At 41.3% G+C, this 25,808-nt stretch overlaps 1 protein-coding gene across 1 annotated transcript in view; it reads right to left on the reverse strand.

The window, feature by feature from the left end:
* PDGFRB (platelet derived growth factor receptor beta) overlaps nt 1-25,808 on the reverse strand; it is a 74,909-nt gene that overhangs the window by 37,447 nt on the left and 11,654 nt on the right. Inside the window, exon 2 of the mRNA XM_083728679.1 lies at nt 3,129-3,211. Within this exon, the coding sequence (XP_083584805.1) occupies nt 3,129-3,211 (83 nt within the window). The remainder of the gene's footprint in view (nt 1-3,128; nt 3,212-25,808) is intronic.

Consider the following 25,808-nt stretch of genomic DNA (forward strand, 5'->3'; position numbering starts at 1 on the left):
AGACGTGTATAGGATTGCACTGTCAGACATCAGCACAGGGCCATAGGTAGGCATAGGCAAACTCGGCCCTCCAGATGTTTTGGGACTACAACTTCCATCATCCCTGACCATTGGTCCTGTTAGCTAGGGATGATGGGAGTTGTAGTCCAAAAACAGCTGGAGGGCCAAGTTTGCCTATGCCTGGCCATAGGAAAGCCACAGGATAATCCATATATTTTCTTCTCTTAGAACGTTTAAGATTCTGGCTTTTTAATACTGTTGAAGAAGGGGAGAGTCATAGGAACAAGCTGCATTTCATTTCATGTATTTAAAAGGTGACGTGTCTTCTATGACACTTATTTCCATTATGTGATTTCATTTGCAGGTTGTGTTGGATAGATCTAGTCATGTTCCAAATGTGAGAGGAAAATCACAACAGGAAATTTCGGAAATGTTAAGGTAGACAATGTCTTCCTGAATTGCTTCCTATGAGCCCATCACAGCTGCCAGCTTCCTAGCTTTTGCAGAGAGGTTTCCCAATGTTACTAGAGAGTGGAAACAGCCATATAAGAAGGATATGCTATTCTCCACTTAACTGTCCTCCTTCTTATTGTGTAATTGTGCTCCCACAGTTATTATATTGGTCATGGAAGTACAACAGTCACAAATCATTTTCCATTGCATAGGACAATGAAAGGAGAGTGCAAAATGCTTCCGTTTAGAAATGTACACTGCAGCTTGTCCTTAGAAAGACAGAAAGTGTCTTGCAGATTTATCACCAGGCTATATCTCTATGTAGAACTGCCAATTCCAGGATTTCAAAACTCATCAATCTGAGCTTCCAAAATATGGATTACTTTATTTATTTATGGTGCTTTTCAGCACCCTGCCTTTCCATTAAGAGGTGGCTTACGAATGTTAAAAACAATGAAATAATACAGAACAAAAATGGAAAAATATAATAAAGGGACCCAAAATATTTGAAAGACTTGTTTTTGTTGTTGTCTTAAAACAAATGAACAGCCACCCTGATCTGCTTTTTAAACATATTTTGCCCACATCTAAATAAAAAAAAAAATGTTCCCCACAAATACAACAACAGAGACTTACTATGCTCAGGACATTTACAAAATAACATGAATAAAAGGTGTAATTGTAGCAGGGGAAAAACAGGATGTTGAGGGACAGCAGTGGAGACTGTGAAGCAGTAACTTTTAAGCGTGGGCATCTAGGAAGCAGTTCTGGCCTTGCTCTTGGAGCGTAAAGAAAGTGAAGGTACTCATGTTGTTTCATTTGGTGCCAAGGCACAAAATCTTTATTTTGAAGGTCCCTTGCCTGAAGGATGTCAGACAGACAGCTTCTTCAGCTGCCAGAAAACCTCTGCCAGAAATCTTCCATTTGTGTAGAAAGAAGGAGAAAAACACTATAAGAGACCTGCACAATTTGCAAATAGGGATGAACAGATCACTTTATTTCTGGTCTGTATTGGTTTGCATGTGCTCCATTTCTCCATTTAATCTCCAATTTTAAAATAATTCAAAATTCATATTTTTGAATGTATTTTCTAATAAATACACATTTTGAAACTCCCCCCCTCAAAACACACATTTCTAAATGTATTTCTCCATCTTTAAATGCATTAGGGTATTTTTTTTAAGCCAAGAAAGCCTGAGGGATAACTGTGCTCCAATCTGCATAATAATCCAGGAGATGTGGATCAGATCAGTTCCTACTGAAATTCACAAATAATGAATTCCTTAAACATTGCTGTTTATAAGCGACCAAGGTGAACTCAGTCCATCCAACAGCAATGGCAACTTCAAGCGAAGCGTTTCACTGAGTGGATGTGCCAGTCTGCTAATGTTTGCACATAAAGCTGCATAAGAAGAAGAAGAAGAAGAAGAAGAAGAAGAAGAAGAAGAAGAAGAAGAAGAAGAATTTATTTATAACCTGCCCATCTGGCTGTGTTTCAGGACACAGCAACATGATGAAAAGCTGACAACCCTACTATGCACACACAAACATTTCTTTCATCCCACTGTCACTTCTGATGAAATTTTGCAATTTTTTGAAGCAATACCACAAAACATCTGAAAAAAGCTGGAAGAGTGTACAGCAAACCACCAGAAGCATCCCTTTTTAAAAGTGACTTAAACTTTCTCAAAAAAACCCCCACAATCCTTTAATTTGGTTTAGTTTCAGAGAAGCATGTGGGTACTTCTGCTTAAACACAGGGTAGTTTCAACTTCCCTTTTCTGATAGCAACCCTTATATGCCCCTTAAAATCTCCCTAAAGGTTTTGGACCCTCTGTGGCAGCAGCCTATTCCACCCCGTTTTCTTTATGTATTGTGATATATGCGGTTCTTATCAGATTGTTTGCAATTGTATATTGAATCATTTTAAATTGTTTCACTTACAAGGCAGTGAAATGACTTTAAAGAGAGGTGGCATATAAATGTTTTAAATAAATAATAAACAACAAAATAAATGATGTTTATTTATTTTTGGCATTTATTGACGACCTATTAATAACACCCTATAGGGAGAAAAGGGAGCATTTAAATATTAAACTAGTACATGCTCGAGAAAGCCTCCAACCTTCAAGACAGAGCTTGAGAACCTGAAGTCCTCCAGATGTTGTTGGATTCCAATTCCCAGCCTGCATGGCCAATCGCCAGAGATTAAAGGGGTTGAAGTCCAGCGACTTCTAGAGGGCCACAGGCTCCCCATTCTTGTTTTACAGGCTACCTCTGGTAAGCAAAATTAGCCTCTCCCTTACCTATACAGAAGCACATTGCACATACTTGGGTTCATCCAAGCCTTTGTCTGCAACCTAAATCTAGTTCCTCATAGCTGTTATAAAGGGAATTGTGGGCTGCGTATTTATTCCTGTTTTGCGAGTTGTATAGGCCTGCCCTACAAGAACAGAAAAATGAGCATGTTGCAGCCTATGAGGGGGAAAAAGTCTTTCATTTAAATGCTACTGGGTCTGCACACTAACACTGCATGCACATGGCTTAAGACAGGGGGACATGTCTCAACAGGAGAACTGCCATATCTGCACCTCCTTTTCTCTTCATCTGTCCTGTGCACCGTGGGGATTCCTTGAGAAGTTCACACAGACACACTTAGTCATGTGTTTGCTTACCTGTGAGAAAGAACAGCAAGAAGAGGAGCATCTTCAAAAACAGAAGTCGCATCGTGGGAGTTCCTTTTGTAGCAAGCAATGCCCTGTTAAAAAAGCAAATTCTTGTGAGTAGAAAGCTGGAGAATACCCAAGTTCCTTTGGAGAAAACATGAGATTACAAATGTGAGTAGCAATTCCACAGGAGACATCTTCTCCCTGTAGACTTAATTACTAACATCCTCTTTCTCAGCCTCAGACAGGGACCACCAGTGTAGGTGGAAAGAGGAAATCAGCAAGGGAAATCCAAGGTAATCAAAAGTTCAATGTGGTTTTTGGCTGCCAACCTTTTGACAATGAACATTGAAGCGAGCCTCATACAGAAGGCAAGTCCACAAAGTGCAAATCCTTGGACTGGTCATACACTGGATCAATGTTGGTGAACAGCCAGCCTATGCTATCTTCCTCCACACTATAGGTTGGTTGTGTATTGAGTGCATGGTGATTGCTGAAGATCCAAACAGAGTCTGCAGGGATTGCTCATAATTCCTCAGCTTTAATTTTGGAACAGGGTTAGCATAGGATCATAACCACAGCATTCCAGATTAATGAGCTATGAAGCATCTTTGTGACGACTCATGGTACTTCCTGCGTCATCTAAGGGCCAATTTATTTTGCTAGCTGGATATAGTAGGTGTACAGAGTGTGTATGTTTGAAACCACTACAACTCATCTGGTTTTTATATATGTCTTCTGAGCAACAACACTTGTCCTGTACATGTGAGGATTACTAATCATAACACTTGGGGTTTATACAGTGATTTTATTTTTTTGCAAAGTTAGCAAATTATAGAATTGTGGAGTAAATTCCTTTTATTTCCACTTTACAGATGAGACAGTGAGCCTGAAGATGGAGGCTTACACTCTTTATTTATAAACTGGCTGTAGAACTTTTTACTATGTTCTTATGAATATTCAGTATGCCACTCAGTATGCCACTTTTAGTAAAATAGTGAATGACTATGAGCAGGACAATGCATCCTGTATTGCAAAACAGGAAGTGCCAACCTGCCCTGCCGCACCACCCACAAGGCCACCTTCACTGAAGAAGTGGTGCTGTTTTCCAGCAAGATCTCACTGAAATCTTGTGAGATGTTGTGCACTCCACCATATCTTGTCAGGTTTTGGTGAGATCAGCACTTTTGCCTCATGGGTGTGCTGTGCCTGGTTATGTGATTGATCTCTAACACTCACAGTTTCTTTAAAATCATTTCTTTAAAAAAATCTAAAATATATGGGGCAGGGTTGCATATGGATTTGCTGTTGCCTATATATGATATGGTGTGTGACTGATTCTATTTAAAAAAAAACAACCCAACTTTCCTAAGCGCAGTGGCCAATTAGAAATTCATTGTCTTCTCATGACTCTTTGAAAGTTGTCATGACTCTTCAAGGAACAAGGCCAGGGATTCAGAGGAAATATCATTGCCATATGTTCCCACTGCACCAGAAGTTTTAGCATAAGCAGAGTCTGAGTTGCCAGCACCTCCCTGGTCTGGTGAGTTCATATTGCCTCAGAGAAACCATCATTTCCCCTGGTTGCTGAATTGGGCTAGACCCCTTTAAATGAAGAGGCTTTGAGCACTGGAAGGGGAGATCACCACCCCGGAAAGAGCTGCAGCTTTATTTAGGGCTCGCTTTGTGTTTGATTGCCATTGAAGCATTTTGAATTTGCTTGCATGACCTTTCAGCCTGAGCTTTGCATGGAGCTCTCCAGGGTGCTACTTGCTTTGCTTGAACTTTGCCTTGCTGGAACTTGACCCTTACCATATTTGGCATTGCCTTACTAGAACTGGAAACTGGCTTTGCCTTGCTGGAATCTGAATCACTCACCCAGCTCCCTACCCACCACCAATACTTGGGATAGAATCCTATCTGGCTGAGACCACTGAAATAATAAATAAATTCCATTAGACAGTTGGTGTAATTTGTACGCCTCTTCCTATGATATGTTTTCCTTAGCAAAATGAAATATGTGCCTTTCCAGCATGCAGAGATTAGTACATTACAGATTCCAGCTTATACAATCTGTTTATCATATTTCTTGTGTTAAGTATGTTCTGAATATTTTTGCAAGGTGTTTTTTTAAAAAGACTTTGTTTGAAGAAGACATATTCGGCCATAATTCTATCATTCCACAGTTCTAGTGACTAGAATTATGGAACTATAGGGACACATGTTGGCCTGCAAAGAAGATTCCTCCCTCCCTTTCTTTGCCACAACCATCAGCAGCAAGAAGGCTGGGCAGAGGTCTTTGTACATCACTTGTCCATAGTGACTCCAATGACCTTTGCTCGTAATAGCTTTATGAACTGTGATCGATTGATACCATATGCCCAGAGATGGCAGCAGTAGTGGCAGCAGAAACACCAGTTAAACTGGGGAAAGGTCTTTTAAAAACATCTCCTTAACCCTACGCCCCTGGTGGACCTTCCTTGATACAACACATGATATAAGACTTGCTATTCCAGATCTATCACTCTGAGAATCTATCTATCAGCCTGATTTTATTATTGTGAAGTGCTTTGTGAGCCATTATGATGGATATGCATTATGGGTAAATGTTGTAAAACAATAAATGGATAATTCCAGAAAAGTTAGGCTGCCATTCTATGTACACATACTTGGGTATGTTACACTAAACCCAATGTGTATGCATAGGATTAGGGTATTACTATTTCTGAACAGAAATTAGAACTTCTCCATACCCCACAAGGACTAACCTTCATATCACAATGGTAGCTTGATAACTGTATAAATATAATGGAGTGAGAATCTCATTTATAGGGAAATGCCTATTCATTCAATTTTACTATGCGCAGCTGCTCCCTTTATTCCCATAGGATTCAAAGGGAGGATATAAATAATAATAATAATAATAATAATAATAATAATAATAATAATAATTATTATTATTATTATTATTATTATTATTATTATTATTATTTCTCCCCCGCCCTCCCCGGCCAAGACCGGGCTCAGGGCGGCTAACACCAAATATATAACACATTAAAAACACAAAATCAAACAATTGGTTAAAATACAGTTCAAAATCACATTTAAAATCAGAATAAAATTAAGTGGGAACCCACGAATCGCAGCCGTAGGGGTAAGGAATATTAAATGTTCACCAGGCCCACCCACCCGTGCTGGTCTCATATGGGCCGATGGAAAGAGCCAAGGAGGCCACTTACATACAGGGTCCCACAGAAAAAAGGGGGTCAGACTGGGCCCAGACCAAAGGCCTGGCAGAACAGCTCAGATATGAAATTCACTAGGCTATGTCACAAAACACTTATGGTCCAGTCAATTTCTTTCCCCCACCCTTTACCTTGTACTCTGCTTCTTTCAAAAGCTTTTCTTCTCTTTGTCTCTCATTCACTCACTCACTGTTTGGCCAGAGCGAAGTGAAACAACAAATTTGTGTCATATTGTTGTTGTTTAGTCGTTTAGTCGTGTCTGACTCTTCGTGATCCCATGGACCAGAGCACGCCAGGCACTCCTGTCTTTCACTGCCTCCTGCAGTTTGGTCAAACTCATGTTAGTAGCTTTGAGAACACTGTCCAACCATCTCGTCCTCTGTCGTCCCCTTCTCCTTGTGCCCTCAATCTTATATTAGTCGGTATCAAATAGAATAGAATAGTCTACTATAACCACTAACAGCAAACCAGATTGAGCTTCGCTCGCTAAAAGTACTAACCTCTTCCTCAAAAACCCTAGTTTATCCCTTGTGCTGGGGGGTGGGGAGGAAATGCTTGGAAAAGGAACACCATAGAGCCAAAGAAACAAACAGAAAGGAGAATGTTCCACTTGCAAAAGAACAAAGAAGATGGCAAATTCCTGGGAAATTAAAAACGCTTGAGGGGAAAGTTGGCTAGGATTGCCATGAGATAGCAACTTGTTCAGCTAGAAGCAGCACTTGCTGTAACTGTCTGCCTGAAGAAAGCATGCCCATACATATCATATATAAAAATAACATTTGTGGATCTGATTTTATCAGCAAAGGGGGAGCATGGCTGAGGAGTACAGTGTTCTCCTTCCTTATGGCTTATTTCCCCAGTTTTCTTCCCTGAGTGCTTGGCTCAGCAACCTGGGATGGGGACTATGAAAAGGAACCAGCACCCTTCACTCGCACACCTGCTTGCTGTATCAAAATTGGATTCATCTCTCCGTTATGCGATTTGCACAACTCACCTGGAGAATATTGCAGCCGTGATCATTAGCTCCCTTCTCTTTCCTGGTTTTAGCCTACATAGAAGGTCTTAAATGGTTTAAGCCCCATATACCATCAAAACTAGGTCCTCCCATATATCCCATTCCAATCTGTAAGATCCGCCAAGAACATCTTCTTTCTGATACTGTTCTCACACAGCAATGAGGCATTCTCTGTGGCCATTCCCTAGCTATGGAACAGTCTCACCCTGCAGGTGTAATAAAATCCAAGCAGAGTCCTATCAGTCTGGGCTGGCTTTCAGAGTGAAGGTGACAGAAGGTGTACATAGGGTAGCTTTTAACAATGACATCTCACTCTTAAAAAATACGTATTTTTGTTATCCTCTTGAGCTTTCAGGTTGAAGAAGGCTAGAAAAACAAAGAAGCAAATAAATGTTCTTTTCCCAAGAAGTAGTCCCTTTCCAGACAACTGTTTCAAGGGAATGTGCAGACATCACTCAGCTGCACAGGAAATCCAAATGTTTTCCCTCCAGATAGTACCTCAGTTGTGGGGAAATTTCATTTTGCAAGCCCTCAAACCACAAGTTAATGGTGCTGGGAAATGCAACCCCCTCCTAGGTTCCCCCACCCACCCGCTCTGCTAGTGTTCCTATTTTGATTGATTGTGCCTTGGAAGGACCTCACTTGGATGTCATGAGCAGCTGATGGATGGTGCCCATGGCGTCATTGGCGACCAAAGGCATACTCCTGCTCATTGCTGCTCATGGCACCTTTTGGGAAGCTATTTGCCCATGTTAAAATTGCTTTTCTAAGAAGCTGAGCTTTCTCTGCCCTACCAGACTATCAGGTTCATATAACCTTTACACTTAAAAAGCATAATAATCCTGGTGAACACCAGCACCTTTCCTCACTGCACTTTCATCCCCTGCCCTCTAGTTTCTTCCTATTTTGTTCCTCTTTGGCTCTGCATTCCTCCTCTTCAGTAATCACCTTTGAAGCATGCATGTACTCTGGTTTAATTTTTATTTTTAAGGGGGGTGGAATAGCAAACAGGCACAGTACAGAGCTACTTCTCACTGCAGCAAGGAGTTAATAGTGGGACTAAGAAACTGCATTACTAGTGAAATCAAGCCAGCACTATGTTACCATACTAACATAAGTATTTATTTATTTTACTTTAAAAACATTTTTATGGTCCACAGGATGTGACTCTCAAGTAGACTTAATCAGCTTTCCCCCTGGAAATTAAACACTGGTCCTTGCCATTATGGCTCAGTCACCAAACTTTATCCTCGTGAGAAAAGTGACAAGTCGCTGTCTCCAGTGCACAGATAAAAGGCTGACAAACAGGAAATACATTAAAGCCTAAACCATTTAACATGTCATACTTTTGAACAGCCTAGACCACCAGATGCAGGATCATAAAAGTGAATGCCACAAATAAATCTGTTTGGGTGCAATCGTATACTGAAGATTCACCAGATAGGAAGGCTATGGGATTTGGTAAGCCACACTATGGCTACAGAATGTCAGATTCTGCACTGCCACCATGTCAGAAATCCCAGTTTATAATATCTAGATAGTAATACCAACTCAACTACAGGCCAAACTACACTTTATGTTAAACATACTGTTTGGTGATAAGTTTCCACATTTTTAAGTTAAATGGTAGCCATTGGTGGTGTGGATCAGGATCTAGACCAGGGGTCAGCAAACTTTTTCAGCAGGGGGCTGGTCCACTGTTCCTCAGACCTTGTGGGGGGCTGGACTATATTGGGGGAGGGAATGAACAAATTCCTATGACCCACAAATAACCCAGAGATGCATTTTAAATAAAAGCACACATTCTACTCATGTAAAAACACGCTGATTCCCAGACCGTCCACGGGCCAGATTTAGAAGGCAATTGGGCCAGATCCAGCCCCCAGGCCTTAGTTTGCCTACCCATGATCTAGACTATGGTGCAAAAGGATAGGAGTGTAACACTTTCCAGTGTGAAACTTGCCCCTGCTGAAACTGCTGTTTGGCACATGAGGGAAGCTGCTATTTGCAGCTGCTGTTAAACTTGATGAATAAATAGTAATTATAAGTAGTAGTAGTAGTAGTAGTAGTAGTAGCATATCCAACATAAAAAGAAATAGCACTAGTGTCAGCACTAATCTGGATTTACTGGACAGAATAATGCAAAAAGACAGCTTTCTTCCCATGATGGCATGAGAAGCAAAAACTAAAGTAGAAGTCATGCCAAAATCTTACACTGCATCAGCAGAGCTCCTAAAGACTGTGCCAGGCCTGGCTGCAAGAACTGCTGTTGAACCAGGACGTTGTGTCTTGGCCTCCTGGTTGCCTGCTCAGCTTTGAAGGGGAAATGAGTTTTTAAATTACGTGTGGTCACCAGATATTTTTCTTATTCCATCACTTCAGCTTGAATTAATTGATTTACCAGCAAATCTTAATGTGTTTCTGATTTATTCATCAACTTTTCCCAAAGTCTTGTGATTTTTTTTTTCTGCTTTCCCAGGTCTTGTTCACATGGAAGAATTTACTTCCTGTTTACTTAGCTTTTTAAACAGTCATATGCCATAAAAGCAGCCTAGTTGCATTTATATCCATCTCCATTGTAAAACAACCCTGATGGAAAGTAAGGATTTTCTTCTAGGGCAGATCAGATTTATTTTAATTGTAATCTGAATTTTAAACCAATTCTATATATAGTGCCACAATTTCCAATTACATGTGAAGAACATAGATTTAAACTGGAGCCGGTATGCCAGGAGATCTGGCAATTATTTCATATTACAAAAAAAATAGATTTGAATATTTTTGCTGGAGTGTAACGTTTCTTACTCTATGTTTATGAATGAAGACTATTTATAGATTAAAGAGACATGGTTTTCACTAGTGCCAACCTCTACATTCTAAAAAAATTAAAAATCATTAATTAGACCTATTTAGCTAATATAATTTCTAGATCACTCTAAGCATAAAAATTCTAGCACAGCATACAACTGATCGGCTCTGAATAAAAAAGCACGGAACCAAAAATAAAAGCATATAAACAGAAGCCATAAAACCAATAAAATATATCAGAGCTATATTATACTCCATTCCTGGGAGTATAAAAATGTCTTCTCTGGTACCAAAGGGACAGCAGAATTGATGCCAGATTGCATTTCATAGGAAGGGCATTCATTGCACTATGACCAAAGAGCCTGTCTCTGTCCAGTCACCTCTGCCTAATCTCACACCAAGAATGTTATCCAGTGAAAAACAGAGGGTTCAGGCAGGCTTGTGTGGAGGAAGGCAGTTCTTCAGGCAGTCAGCTCCCAAACCATTTAGGTAGTAACTAACCCATCCCATTTAGCAAACTAGCCACTGTGTTTGTACTAATTGAAGTTCCATAGAAGTCTTCAAAGGCAGTTCCATGTACAATGTTTTGGAGTGGCCATGTTGGCTATCTCTGTCCAGGAGGGGCTGCGGTTCATGCAGCCTCTGTAGCTGGTGAAGGCACTGTGGGGTATGGTTGTACCAGTATCACCAAATTGTGAATCTGATCCTTTAAGGGGAGTGTGACTCCACCCAGAACAGGTTGAACAAAAATTATACCAGCCCTTTAAAAAAACAACGAAAGAAAACAAAACCTATACATACAATCTTGGTAGAAGGGGTTTGTCTGTGAGAATAAAATCTATTTCAGAATAAAGTAGGATACAGCATGAAAAGGAAAATGATGTGAAATGAGAAAAGTGAAGCAAGTAGAGTGCTGCTTGATATGAATGAACCTTTAAGGGAATTTTCAGGACCTGTTGATTAGCAGGAATCAGCACTGATCCCAATTTAGAGAGATTTTATAAATAAGGCTGAAATTGGTTGCTCTAAATCTATCTAATAATGTGCATGCAGAGCCAATGTTGCCTAAACTGTTGATCCTTGGTACCTAACACCAAGGAAACTAGTGCTAATACACCCAGGAACCTCACCAAAATCCTGGAGAGGGTGCACCGCCACAGGCACATACCTCCACATGTGGTGGGAGTGTCCCAAAATCCAAATATTCTGGACAACAGCCATACAAGAAATATGTAAAATAACTAAGTAAGTATTAGACTTCACCCCAGAATTGGCCCTACTAAACATCTTCCAAGACAACAATGCCCATTTACACCACAAAGAACTCATAACCCACCTACTTTCAGCAGCCAGAAACACCATAACCAGACACTGGAGAGACCTGTCAGGAGTAAGCATGGACCAATGGTACCAAATAGTATGGGAAACAGCCCTACTAGAAAAATTAACTAATAAACTGAAACTGACACGGGGACAAACAGAAGAAGACACCTTCACCCCGGTATGGCTCCCCTTTATCACATACACAGCCCAACAGGACAATGACAATAATCCACCAACAGCATACAAATCAATATGGCTAACCTAATCCAAAACATCCACCCACCTCACTCACACACGAAAACAAAGATCACCACAGCCAATCACAAACAAACAATCACACCCTAGGCCAACCCCAACCTCTCTCACCACCAAAGGAACACAAGTGAACAACACAAGCACGCTGACACCAAACTCTACATACATTAAGCATAATAGAAACACCGCTACCCCACCCCACCCCCATCCATCTCCCCTCCCTCCACCCCCTTTCTTTTTTTCTTTTTTTCTTCTCCCCCTAATGCCTCAACAAATGAAATGGATTTGTAAAAATGTTACATGGAAAAAAAACACGAGGCATTACACTTACACTGTAAAACAAGAAAACCCTTAATAAAATATTTTTTTAAAAAAAAACTGTTCATCCTATTGTCTCTGCTGCAAAACCTTCCACATTAACAAGATTCACATTTTGCATTGTGAAGCCAAAGAGGCTAAATATGCTTTTATTTTAGCATCACATGTGATAACATCATTTAAAATGAAGGCTAGAATCAACAGCAGTGTGAGAGGCAATTGCTACAGTGTTATTTCAGACAGCCTTCTCACATCTGAGTTCATAGCTCATTTTAATAGAACAGTTTGCAGTAAAGTAGCAGACCCTCCAAGTGTCCCTATTTTCTAGGGACGTCCCTGATTTAGAGAAGCCATCCTGGTTTCTGATTTGATCCCGGAATGTCCCACTTTTCCTTAGGATGTCCCTATTTTCACTGGAGAAATGTTGGAGGGTATGCAGTTATTTGACTTTTGACCTGTCTGAAGGCAATCCTGTATAGGGATTTTTAAAAAAATATTTAATATATATGTTGAAAGCTGCCCAGAGTGGCTGTGGAAACCCAGTAAGATGTGTGGGGTATAAATAGTAAAATTATCATTGTGGAATGGGACATCCCTATTTTCATTTGAGAAATGTTGGAGTGTATGAAGTAGTGCTTGCAATGGTGTCTTAACATTGTCCTTTGTATATCTGCCTTGGTGGAATGATTAATCATGAATACCTCGAGAAAATATTGGGGATTTCCTATCTCTGTGAAAATGTTCATCATTCCTAGCTCTTTTTCTTTCAAATTGTGACTTTGTGACTGGAAGAGATAAAAAGAAAATAAGAAAGGGGGCACTCCTGTTTATTCAACGTAGCCCTTTCCCAGAAGGGTTCAATGTACTACACTGGAGAACAAATCTTTCTGTTGCTCGCTAAAGCTGTTCTCATACTCCTATAAAGGGCTTTCATGCTGACTCAAAGACTACATTTCATTTAAAATCCATGTGGATTCCATCAAATGCCACACATTTGACCTTACCAGATGGAATACAAATAATTAACGCCATGCATTTGCATCTGGAGATAGGAAGGCATATCAAGAAGTTGGGGTGGATGAGTAAGAGGTGATAAAAAGGGTTAAAAGGATAAGCTGCAGTTAGGTTAGGCTGGGAGAGAGGGGCTGCAATGAAAAATATGTTAGTGTTTGTAGCAGAACTGCAAAAATGAGTGTGCCCTTTTATCTCTTTGAACCTCTTTCCATGTTACTTTTCCCTGCTTACATCAAGAGGCAAGTAAGAAAAGAGGAAAATAATGTCCACCTTCTTTAATGGCCAAATAGGTGGCTGTAAATCTGTCGTATGGAAGTTGTGAATCTCTTATGTGTGGCCAGCAAGATCTGTGATCCAGACTCATACGTGACCCTCAAGAGTCCAGACTCTGTGTTGGGTGTTTGTGTTTCTGCCCTTTCAACTTGCATTGTTAAGACTCTAACAGAGAAAACCCATTTTGCAGCAGCTGTTATTACTAAAGGGTGACATTTGCGTCGCGTCAGCCTTTCTCAGTGTAGTGCCCTTTGGCTTCTGTGGGCCACAACTCCAATCAGAGTGACTGTCTCTGTGCCGCATGGACTGGGTACACCTCACCTCTTTACTCCTCACTTCAAGGAAATAGGCAGAGGCACAATGTCTTTTTCACATGCAGCTTAACAGTGTAGCAGTCAAGTCAGTCAAGTATAATATGATGCAGCTACCACTCAAACCCCAAGTAATTAAAGGATGAGAAGAACTAGAAAAATACTCTTCCAGAACTGAAGAAAGGAGCTCAAGTGAGCATCCTCTGACAAGCTGATTGCACAGTATCCTCCTTAGCCCCCTACATCTTCGGAATGTAAGAATATATGCATACGTTCATAATCCATCCAAGTGCCAGCTATGGTGAGAGCCAAATAAACCCAGAAAACGCCTCATTGTGTTTACCCTTATCTTTCTCCATTGCCAGTTGTTTATTTTTTTCTCTCTCTCTCAACCACCACTATTCCTTTAGGATTTATACTGTAGCAACAGAAATGATTCTGGTCACCCTTTTTGCCCCTACCACAGAACTGCTCAACAGGAAATAGTTGGGAGCCTATCATGGGAATGATTTGTTATTGTAAAAAAGGAATGTGGCTGGAAGAGGAGACAAGAGGTCACTTCACTCTGGGGTACAGTCTGTTCTGAATGGGAAACAGGCACTTCAGTCCCTGAAAAGCACAGTGCCAGATGTAGTGAACAGCCCAAATAAGTTTTGGACTATCTCAACAGTAGTGTCAGACAGGATTTCCCACAGCGTAGCCATACACACGTACAGTTCCTGAACACTTACCCTGGCAGTCATCAAGCTAGTAGAGTTTCTTTGCTTGTATCAAAAAGAACAGACCAACTGAAAGGGACTGGTTATTTCTGTGATGTCAACTTGTTCGGCACTGTGGGGGGGGGGGGGAGAAAGAGAATGGATTCCATCTTGAGATAGGGCTTAGAAACCAAGATAGCTGAAAACTACTCTTTTTTAAAAAAAACTTGGTTTCAGATTTTTTAAATAATATGTTTTCAAGTATATCCATGGGTCAATGAATGTCAAAAACCTATCCCTTAAATTAAAGGAAATTATTAAAAACCTTCACATCATTCACTAAAATTAATGGGAAGAGTTAGGGGTGGCCACAGAGCTCATTCCTGCCCTCGGGGGGCTGCACTGAATTGTTATCAGCACTAGGAAAAGAATATGGATACTAGCTGCTACTACTACGCATGACTTTGCATTGTGTCCAAACTGTAATGTCTTGCCTTTCTTCCAATCTCGTTATCACTCTGCCTTGCATAGTTTAGAAATGCTTGCAACTTAACAGATAAACCACTCAGTAGTTTCCTTTGATGGAAGATGTCAGTTTTCAGCTTATGGTCACTAGTATCCAGAGAGGAGGGAGGTGTGTGACTAGTTTAGCTTGCAAAAAAGTGGGGGGGGGGAGCCTTTTTCAGCATTAATATAAACAAAGAGCAGATTATTCTGGCCTCAATGTAGGCAAAGTGTGGGCAGATGCTGGGCACATACAGCTCATTTTTTACATTTTATTATGTGTTTATGTGGCACACTTCACTTAGCTATTCACATTACAGTTCAACATTATAATTTGACGTACTGCAGTAATTTAGGATCTTTCTCTCCATATGTTCAAGCAAAAGCCTCTTTTTCCTTGAGATTTTTTTTCTGAACCCACCACTTAATTATAAAAAATTATTGTTGCTAAATCATATTGATTAATTGTGTGCACAGCTTGACTTACTGATTACTCTTGCTGTGTGCCATGATCTTGTATGAGGTCCGCACAAAACAGGCTGCATGGGTTTAGGCACAACAGTCAAAATAGTATTATGGGCTATGTTAATGCAACAACTTTGATTTTGTTGCACCTCTGGCACTTATTTTCTCTTTAATAAAAACAGCAAAACACTTCAATACATGATAATGGACAATAATGAATGATGCTGTGCTGCAAACATGCAGATCAGGATTTATTATGTTAAATTTTTATCCATATGGCTAAAATTTTAAATATGCCTTTTTTCCAGCTCCTTCCTAGACACAGTTCAATGAGGTTCTTCATTATTATTTCTGTCTCACTTATCCTGAAAGGTCATGATTTGAAAGGTCATGATTTACCCAAGGCCAATGTGTAAGTCGCCATCTGACGTCAGGACAGAATCTACCAGGTACAAATCCAACTCTAAGTTATTAGACCCCGCTAGTCTATATATACAAATGCGGAAATCTGAGCCATGAATTATACGGGGTAGATTAATCCACTGATCATGTCTGACCTTTTTTCCCCATTACAATGCCATTTATTAAAAAATGATCTTATGCTGGATATCATCCATATCTCAATTTCCTGAATGAGTCAGTGTGTGTTCAGATTTTAGGCCATTGTTAACAACAACAACAACAACAACAACAACAACAACCATGGATTCATCCATTGTTGTGGCATTTGTTGAACCTGGGGAAATACCTTAATCCACTTGAAGGGCACTTTGAGGCAAAAGGTTGTTTTTCTTCCTCTCTTAATAGCAGGTATGCTGATTCAGCATGCCCAACACCTCTAAGCCGTGTAGAAACTATGCCAACCACCATGTTTATCCTTTGCTAGCCAAATCCTGTACTTCTCCCAGCTAGCCAAAAGGCAGACTGAGGATTAGTAGGATCAACATGAATGATAAATCTCTCAACTGCAGCTGTTTCACCCAGATGTGCACACGTGCACACACAAACCCTAATGTAGTGCTTGATTCTTTCCTGTGGCCTCTTTTCTTCTATCCCTGGGTTAGTATTACCACAAAAAGAGTAAAATCCAATGGGTGCCATTTTGTTAATAGAAGGCATCTGTCAATGGAACAGGAAGGTAATCTTTAGTACTTCCCCTTCCCATCCCCTGCAGGCCCCCTTCTATGCCTGCAAAATCTGCTCTGCAGGGCCCCCTGACCATTAATACCAACCAGAACCAGCTAGCATAACGAACAAGGCTATCTGCAGAGGAAACTGTTGGATACTCATGAACATTGTTGTTTAGGAAGACCCCAAAAATCCCTACTCAAACACCAAAAGATACCTCCAAGGCTATGCAACTTTTCATTTCAAAGATTTCTGCTCATGCAATGGGGCTCCTCTCCTCCCCACTGCAGCCACCAATACACCCTCACAATCTACTCTGTAAGGGACCCTGTGGAGCAGATTTTGGGGGTCTTATGTGGGACTGGAACTCCCTGACAATTTCTCAGGCAGAAGAAGAAGAAGAGTTTGGATTTGATATCCCGCCTTTCACTCCCTTTAAGGAGTCTCAAAGCGGCTAACATTCTCCTTTCCCTTCCTCCCCCACAACAAACACTCTGTGAGGTGAGTGGGGCTGAGAGACTTCAAGGAAGTGTGACTGGCCCAAGGTCACCCAGCAGCTGCATGTGGAGGAGTGGAGACTCGAACCCGGTTCTCCAGATTACGAGACTACCGCTCTTAACCACTACACCACACTGGCTCTCAGTGTAGGCAGCTACATTCAATGCATTTAATTGAGTGATAAAGATGTTTTTACGGTCTCTGACTTTTAATATTATTTGAGTTTATTGTTGTTTTGTTACTGGTTACTGACTGAACTAGTTGTAAATGTTTTGGCAGTTCCAATAGGTCTTTTCTTTCAAAATTTTGTTAGGCACCTCAAGAGTCTGTCTGAAAGGGAAGATGAAAATATATATAAAGAAAAACAACCAAACAAGTTATCTCACAACTTAGGCAATGGTCATAAAAAAAATTAACACACCCCCAAAAGTATCAGTTTCCAACTCTATAACTCTTTGTATGTGCTCATTACAAAGGTTAAGATGACCCCTTATTCCAGCTAAGTGGATCCAAGAGCAAAGGGAAGAAAGTGGGGGGAAATGTAGAACTTTGATCCACATGCACTTTCTACAACCAATGAGTCTATGAATAGCCACTCTCTCTTTCCCTCTCATTTTTCGTTTTTCTTTTTTTAATTGCCCAGGGTATTCAGCTAGGAAGATAAATAAATTTGGGGAGCTCATGGACCAGCAGAATGTTTTACTTGACCTAAAACAACATCTTATTTATTTATTATTTAGAATATTTATGATCAAATTCCAGAGTGGTTTACAAATCACATTAAAACAGCAATAAGCTAAAATCATAAATACATTAATGCACAATAGAAAAAAAGAAAACATATCACTAAAGGCTACAAGTTAAAACTTCATTTAACTCCATTAAAAAAATTATGAATTTGGACCTGGATCCTGCCTTCTTCTAATCTGCTGAAAACAATGTCTATTTTAGAAACTGCTGCTTAACTGGCCTGCACTTTCATGATTTCCCACAATGCCTTGCTAGACTGAGACTCTGCCAAGCCAGCAGAGCACAGCTGTTACAAATTAGAAGAAAATAAAATACATTTTATTTTTGCTTTTAAAAATGTATCTGAGTCATTAAGTGAGATCATACATGCCCATGTGTAACGAGGAAGCACTGTCAGAGCCCTAATACTATTCTGGCACGTACCAATGTCTCAAGCAAGGTTCTGGTTTGATTAAAAAGTTCTGAGCATTTCACACTTTTTGGCAACAAATTATTCTTCCCGGGACAAGCCAAGGTAAACTGTAAAAAAAACCCCATCTAACATGTGGATCTGCCTTTGCAATAAGCACTAATACTCCTTCTTCCTGTCAACCTGGCCTCCTCTCCAAGTCCATTTCTTTCCCACTCTATAATCTAAATAAATCAAAGCATTTTATGGCTGTTGTGTGTGTGTGTGTGTTTTAAACATCCATTATTGCAACATCTGTCCTCTGGGGTCTTCAGAGTCCCATGACACCATGTTTACTCATAGTCCAGATTATCACGAGAAAGCCATTTTCCCATCCCCTCATTGAAATCCAGAAGAGCAGACATATGTGGGGAGCCTTTGAAAGTGCATAAACAATTTATGATAAAACGCAGATGTCTGAAAACTGAAACTAAGCTGGGACTGATGGCCTCAGGAGGCTGGTGGTCTCTGTGCATGTATGCACAGAAGTACAAAGTCTCAGGGATCTTCTATTTCTATTATTGTTGTTATGATTATTAATTAGTCACTTTACTCATGGAAATGACTCAAAGCAACTAACAGACACAACAGAAAGCCAATTACAATAAAACACAATTTTTAAAAACAAAATAAACAGCTTCAGGTTTTGTGTCAATTTTTTAAAAAAGCATACATCTTCTAGATGACTTCCACTTGGAGTGATAAAAACTTCCACCTTATCTAACCTGTACAATCAAAGAGAGGAAGATGCTGCAATTTGGGTCAGAATCTTGGCCCATAGTGTAAGCGATTGGTAAAATTGTGAGGCTAACAGCAGAGGAAAGGGAAAAAGACCCCCCCCTTCCTCAGCCAAGGTTATTTATTTCCAGTGCTTTTTTTCTGGGGGTACGCAGGGATACGCATACCCCTAAACATTTTGTGAATCTAAGTTTGGCCTCATTGAGGGGCAGTATTTCCAAACACAATTCAAAGTGTTGGTGTTGACCTTTAAAGCCCTAAATGGCCTTGGCCCAGTATACCTGAAGGAGCGTCTCCACCCCCATTGTTCAACACTGAGGTCCAGCACCGAGGGCCTTCTGACCGAGTTCCCTCACTGTGAAAAGCAAAGCTACAGGGAACCAGGCAGAGGGCCTTCTCGGTAGTGGCGACCGCCCTGTGGAACACCCTCCCATCAGATGTCAAAGTGATAAGCAACTACCTGACATTTAGAAGACATCTGAAGTTCAGGAAACTTTTTAATGCGTGATATTTTAATGTATTTTTAATCTTTGTTGGAAACTGCCCAGAGTGGCTGGGGAAACCCAGCCAGATGGGCGGGGTACAAATAATAAATTATTATTATTATTACTATTAACATGAGTAGGAAAATGAGAATACACCTAAACATTTTTTTTAGAAAAAAGCACTGTTTATTTCTATAAAACATTTATGTCTCACCCTTCTGATGCACAAGCATGACTCAGGAAAGTTTACAACATTTAAATATAGATTCCCCCACCCCACAAAAAGCAACAATATACAACAGCCAGCCAAGGAGACAGGATCAGCAGTATAAAAGATCGAGCATAAAAGCCTTATCTGCCACATACAACAAAAAACCTGCAAGAATAAAATAATCATACGAAAAACAGGAAGGAAGGGGCCAACCATACTTCTCAGGGCAAGATGTTCCATCATCTGGGTTCAGACACTGTGAAGGCCCTCTCTCTTGTCCCAGTCATACATGGTTCCACCCTAGGTTCCCACCTAGGGACAGTCTCTCCTTCTGATTGAAGGGAGCAGGTTTGATAGCATGGAATAAGTACCGGTAGGTCCCTAATACAGTATATCCTGGATCTAGGTATTTAGGGTTGTTTCCACCCCTGCTGATTACATAAGCTGAATTGCAGAAAGGTTTGGTTACAATTTCAGGAAGACTCCTATCTCACTGACTGCACAGGACTAGCCCTGCATTATGAACCTGTTAAAGAGACTCCATTTGTCATCCTGTGGAAAGGGAAAGTACAACAGTATGCACATAAAGGCTGATGTAGGTAAATAACAGCCTGGGAGCCGCTTTAATAATGCAGGCTTTCTCAAATGCCAATGAAAACATATATAATACGTGTGTTGGGGGAGCTGATCCTATTGCTGTCCAGCACCATGCTGAATCTGGCTCTAGTCTGACACTACGCACCCTCCTTTAATTTGGGTAATTGTAATGGAGAACTAAAAACCAAGGCAAGGATACTGATGCCTAGAATATAAAATAGTAGCATCAGCCTGTACACAAAGACTAGCAGTGGAAACAAAGAAAAGAAACAGCTTTGTTTCATGGGCTAAATGTGGTAATGAATCATGAGGGCTGAGCAGCTTTCATCCTGTGCTGGAATGTGCTTGCTGATGGATAATCTCTGGTAGAGCGCCCATAGCGGGCTTGCTGCTAACAGCAAAGGGTTGTGCATCAGGTCGCTGATGCGTCGGTTTATCCTCTACTGCCATTCCCTCCTTCCATGTCAGAACGAGTGAAACACTCCAGGTGGACACAGATAGCTCTTTTCTTTAAACAGTAAGACCCATGCCCCTTACTGATACAGGGATCTGTGACCAAGACTGATTTCACATGAGGCTGGCTCAGTCCTTGTTCTCCCCTCTGGGAAAAGAACCACACCGTCCCCATGCCTCGTGGAGTCTCAAGGCTCCACCTTGATGAAAAGCCACATTCTGGGATTCAGGAGCTTTGACTGACAGCCATGCTATATTTAGAGCCGTGAAGGATAGCAGTTCACACTGAGCTTTGGTTACAATGGCCTGTTCCCAACAGCAGGCAAAAGTAAGTCAGGGAAGGGGTGTTTGCCCATATCCACATGCTCTTAAGTGAGACCAAGGTGGGCACATGCATTTGTCTGTAATTATATGCAGTGACAGCCATGTGAAACAAGCCCAAGTTTCCGAATGTTTATTGCTAAGTGCAGGGCTTGACCTTTCAAAACACTTGGCAAGGGCTAGTAATGAGAAACACAGTTACAATAGAGGAAATGACTATTGGAAACAATGATGGGTGCTTTTCTGTGTTATGCAGTGAGTGACCCAGTTGTGTGACTCAGCATTTCTGATCTTAGTTATTTTCTCATAACAAAACCAGACTGCCTCTGAGGTTCGCAAGTGTTCAGTATTAGTTTGTGTGTGCAGGGTTTTCTGAATTTTTTGTGCATGCGTGTGTGGGTCAGCCTCGCCGATCTGGAAGTGTGTCTGAGTGTAAAGCCAGGCACGTGAATGATATGTTATGTGTGATCCCACACTAAAGTGCTGCTCTGAGTCTATTCACCACATTTCTTAGGAGAGCACAAAGCATCCCTATTCTAAGCTTTCCAGGGGATGCGGGATCAAGCCATAGTATGCTCCCCGACCCCATTCGGGTCTATGGGGGCAGTAGAAATGGGAGCCTGCGTTGTTTAAGTTTAAAATAAAATGGAACATCTGTTTGGCAAGCTGCCAGTGTTATAAATAATTCCTCAGTCTTGGAGCATTGATATTATTCACCCCGCTCACTGTGTATGCTTCCTCTGCCCCCAGCTTCATGTTAAAAGAACAGCCCCACAGTGCATTCGCTTGCTTCTGAATAACGAGAAATCTTGGAACTGTTCATGGGAAAATATCTTAATGTATATAGATGGGGCAGGCACAGAGAATGCAGAATGGCTTTCCTGAAGATAGCGCTAGGAGCAAAAAAACCCAAAACAAAACAGTGGGGAAGGACTAGTTATACCTCCACACAACTTTGTAGCCATTGCTATTAGTTCATTTTAGAGAAATGCACACATATAGATGCAATTACATGCAACCACTTGATTACTTCTATAGTTTATCACAACCCTCTTCTCCTATCCCATAATTCCAGATTTGCCGTCTCTATAGATGAAACTACTCCAACTGGTTCCTAAGCTCCCATTCACTGGCCCTTTAAGATCAGTGCTGGTCTGTGTCTCTGATTCTGCTGATTCTGCATGTCTGCTCCATTTGAGATGTGTTGTCACTTCTAATGGCACGGAGCACTTTCTCATGGCACCATCTGCAGAGTCTGCCCTCCAGACTGCAACTGTCTCTCCCTCACCCCACCCCACAAGCTGCATATTTGGCATCAGGAACTAGGACATAAGGTTTGCCTGGGTTCGCAAAGTCACTTTCTCTATAAATGCAAGCAGTTTGGAACCATCCTGAGTGATGAGGACATCCCTTGCGTTTCTGGGACCAGCTCACCCTTGGTGAACAAGAAACCTAGGTCACTGATGCCATCAGATCAGGACTTATGGGTGGGGCCTAGATCAGCAGAATGGGCATGGCTGTGTGTCCAAGCACAGATGGGCTGGCTTAATATACTTTGGATCAAGTGAAGTTAATACACATTGCTGTCTAAAGAGCAGTCTAAGGGTGTGGAGTGTCTATTAAACCAAAATCTAAAATTACCATACTGCACCACTGGTTTAAATTCAAGTGGGTGAGAAAAAGCTTTAAAAAAACAAAACACCAGAGAACTGGATAGAAAAATTATCTGGTTGTGAGGAGAAGACTCCCTTTAAATGAACAGACAGAGAAGTTTTTGTGTTGTCAGACAAATTCAAAACTGCTAGGAAGCTGTGATCCATCACCAGCTTTTATTAATTAAAGAAAAATGTTTTTCTAAGGAGTACATGAGGAAAGAACAAAAAGGAAGAAAGACCAATATGCTACTGGTGTGTGGGAGGGATACATCCTTCAGCTGCTTAGTTACAATCACTTCAACTTTGTCACTGTGGTAAAAACTAAACTAGGAGCAGATTCAGACATCCTCCCATGTATCGACCAGCTGCAGTCGTTCTTTAATGATAGACCAGATGAAGAGGAAAAGAGGAAGGGAGCTAATTTAAAAGTCAGGAAACATCCACCCTCCCTTGAATCCTCATCATTAAGAATAACAAGGATGAGGGTGCTGAGAAGAAAACAAATCTAGGCAGTAAAAGGGATCTTATAGTCTCACTAATTGACCTGAATATACAGACTCCAATTAATGTATGTTCCCAGCATGAATTGTTCACCTAATCTGAGTACCATAGGAGAACTTCTGTGTAACACGAACCTTTCAAGTTGCTGCCCAAAGTCCTTCTGGATACTTTGTGTTAGGCCAGGAGTCAGCAACCTTTTTCAGCTGTGAGCCGGTCCACCGTCCCTCAGACCATGTGGTGGCCCGGACTATATTTTGGAAAGAAAAAAAGAAAGAACAAATTCCTATGCCCCACAAATAACCCAGAGATGCATTTTAAATAAAAGGCCACATTCTACTCATGTAAAAACACGCTGATTCGCAGACTGTCCGTGGGCCGGATTGAGAATGTGATTGGGCCACATCCGGCCCCCGGGCCTTAGGTTGCCTACCCCGTGTTAGGCTATGTGCTGTGGCAGTTTCCAGACGGTCACTATTTTGCAGGTATGAGTCAATCAAAACCCAGCAGATTTTGTTTGCGCAGTTAAAATGGATTTAGCGCTCTTGCAAACAAACCTGCTTCCAGTGAAACCCTGCATTTTTGTGGTAAGAAAAGGGGCAGGAAAGTGCTGTGGAAATGTGGGATAATGGCAACAACATATAAGTTCCACACAAACAAATCAGAATGAAGGCTCAATAAACAGTGATGTCATATAACCTCAGCATAATTTTTCAACAAACAAATCAGGATGAATGTTCAATGAACAGGTCATCTGGAAAAGCCCTATGTCTTCATGCTGCTTCCCAGGGGAAGGCATGAAGCCAATACCAGGAACATACACTGCCACACCTTCTATTTTGCACTCACCAATATGAACTCCCCTGCTCACTTTCCTCGTTGAACTTAACCACGTTGAACATTACGTTTATGTGGACAGTGCACTAACAATTACCAACACTAACCAGGGTTCCCATTTCATTCAGGTTAAGAAGTGGATTTTAAGTGGTTAAAAGGAATCCAGATTAGTATTCAGAAGGGCTGTGCCGAGAGTGGGTGGAACAGGTCTGGATCTCCCGCTATTAGATAAAAGCAAAACAGAGCCTACACGGGTACAAGATGAATATAGATTCTGTCTGTATAAATGGGAATAATAGAAAAGCAGGATCCCAAGTTCCATGAAGCCTCCTGCATGGCTAAGGTGCCCTTTGTCTTCCTTGCAGAACAAAGCCTGGGAATGCTGAACATGGATGAAAAAGGAAGTAGAGTGGAACCTCAGTTTTTTAGCGTTTCAGAAGCTGAACAATTTGGAACCCAAATGCCGAAAACCCGGAAGTAACTGCTTCCGTTTTCAAACACACCTCAGAAGACAAACAGCTTCCAAGGCGCATTTCTCATTTTTCCCCATTGAACTTGCTGACGGCCCAATGCGCCTCAGTTTTTGAATGTTTCGTAAGTCAAACAGTCTTCTGGAACGGATTACATTTGACAACCGAGGTACCACTGTATATCTAACAATAATGTAACAATGTGATGAGCTGATGCATGCGCAGCTTCCAGTTAAGAGAACCCTGAACCCTGTGCATACAACATATTTGCAAGCACTAATGTATTTACTGGAGGGTGCATGGTCACTCCTGCTGCCCCTGACTTGCCCCTGACCTCTGAGAGTTCAGCCACAGGTCCGATCAAAGCCTACAGCTGTGCAACTGAACAGGACGTTTGCCTTTCCCAGGATTCTTGATCATGCAACTTGCTCATGTACACGTAGGCCCTATTCAAGCATTCGGCTCTGTACAAGCAAATACCAAGCATGATCCCAATGTCCTAAATCCAGACATTCATGGATATATTATTTTCAATGAATTTTTTTTCAGTGGAAAAGCAATGGATCAGGTGTCAGCCTGGCCTAATTTCCAGGTCTGCTTCTACCTTTTTGGTTGCAAAGAAGGTGTTTTGGTGACTCATTCTTTTCCACATTAATTCTTTAAAAAACCCCATGCCACTTTAAATTTTTCTACAAAGTAATCTTTGAGTAAATATGTATATGCACAGGGCCTAGCACAATGTACCCCTTCTCTTCACTTAAGGTGTGCAAACCCAATTAGCATGCAAATTATGTATTTCAAAAGAGCAAGGTATTTCTGTAAGCCTCCCTGCAAATACGATTGAAGGGTGGAATAAAAATACTTATAATAAGCAAAACCACTCTTCTACATCAAGGGTCAGAGTGGTACCTCAGGTCTGGGGACTAAATGTGGCCCTCCAGGCCTCTCTATCTGCCCCAGCCACATTCTCTCCTCAGGCCGTACCCATCGCCTGCCCTGCTCTGCACTCTCGTTGAGTGCTTTTGCCCAACTGGAATGTGTCCTTGAAGTGTAATAATGCTTCTTGCTTGCCTGTATGAAGGATGGAGTGGTGTGTGTGTGTGTGTGTGTGTGTGTGAGAGAGAGAGAGAGAGAGAGAGAGAGAGAGAGAGAGAGAGAGAGAGAGAGAAGCTGCTTGCCTGGTAGGGTGGAAGCAAGTGACACTAGCTTTCTGGCTTTGAAATCACTGCTGCTTACTTGGAGATGGTGGGAGGAAGTTGGAGCTGCACGGGTGCACTGGTAGAGCCAATGCAGCCATCTACGCTCACACCCACCTAGTAAGCTGGGCACAGATGGTGGGAAGGTAGCACTGTTTCTGCCATGGCTTTTGCA

Source organism: Podarcis gaigeae (assembly GCF_964106915.1).
Source record: "Podarcis gaigeae genome assembly, chromosome: 2".
In the NCBI taxonomy this organism is placed as follows: domain Eukaryota; kingdom Metazoa; phylum Chordata; class Lepidosauria; order Squamata; family Lacertidae; genus Podarcis; species Podarcis gaigeae.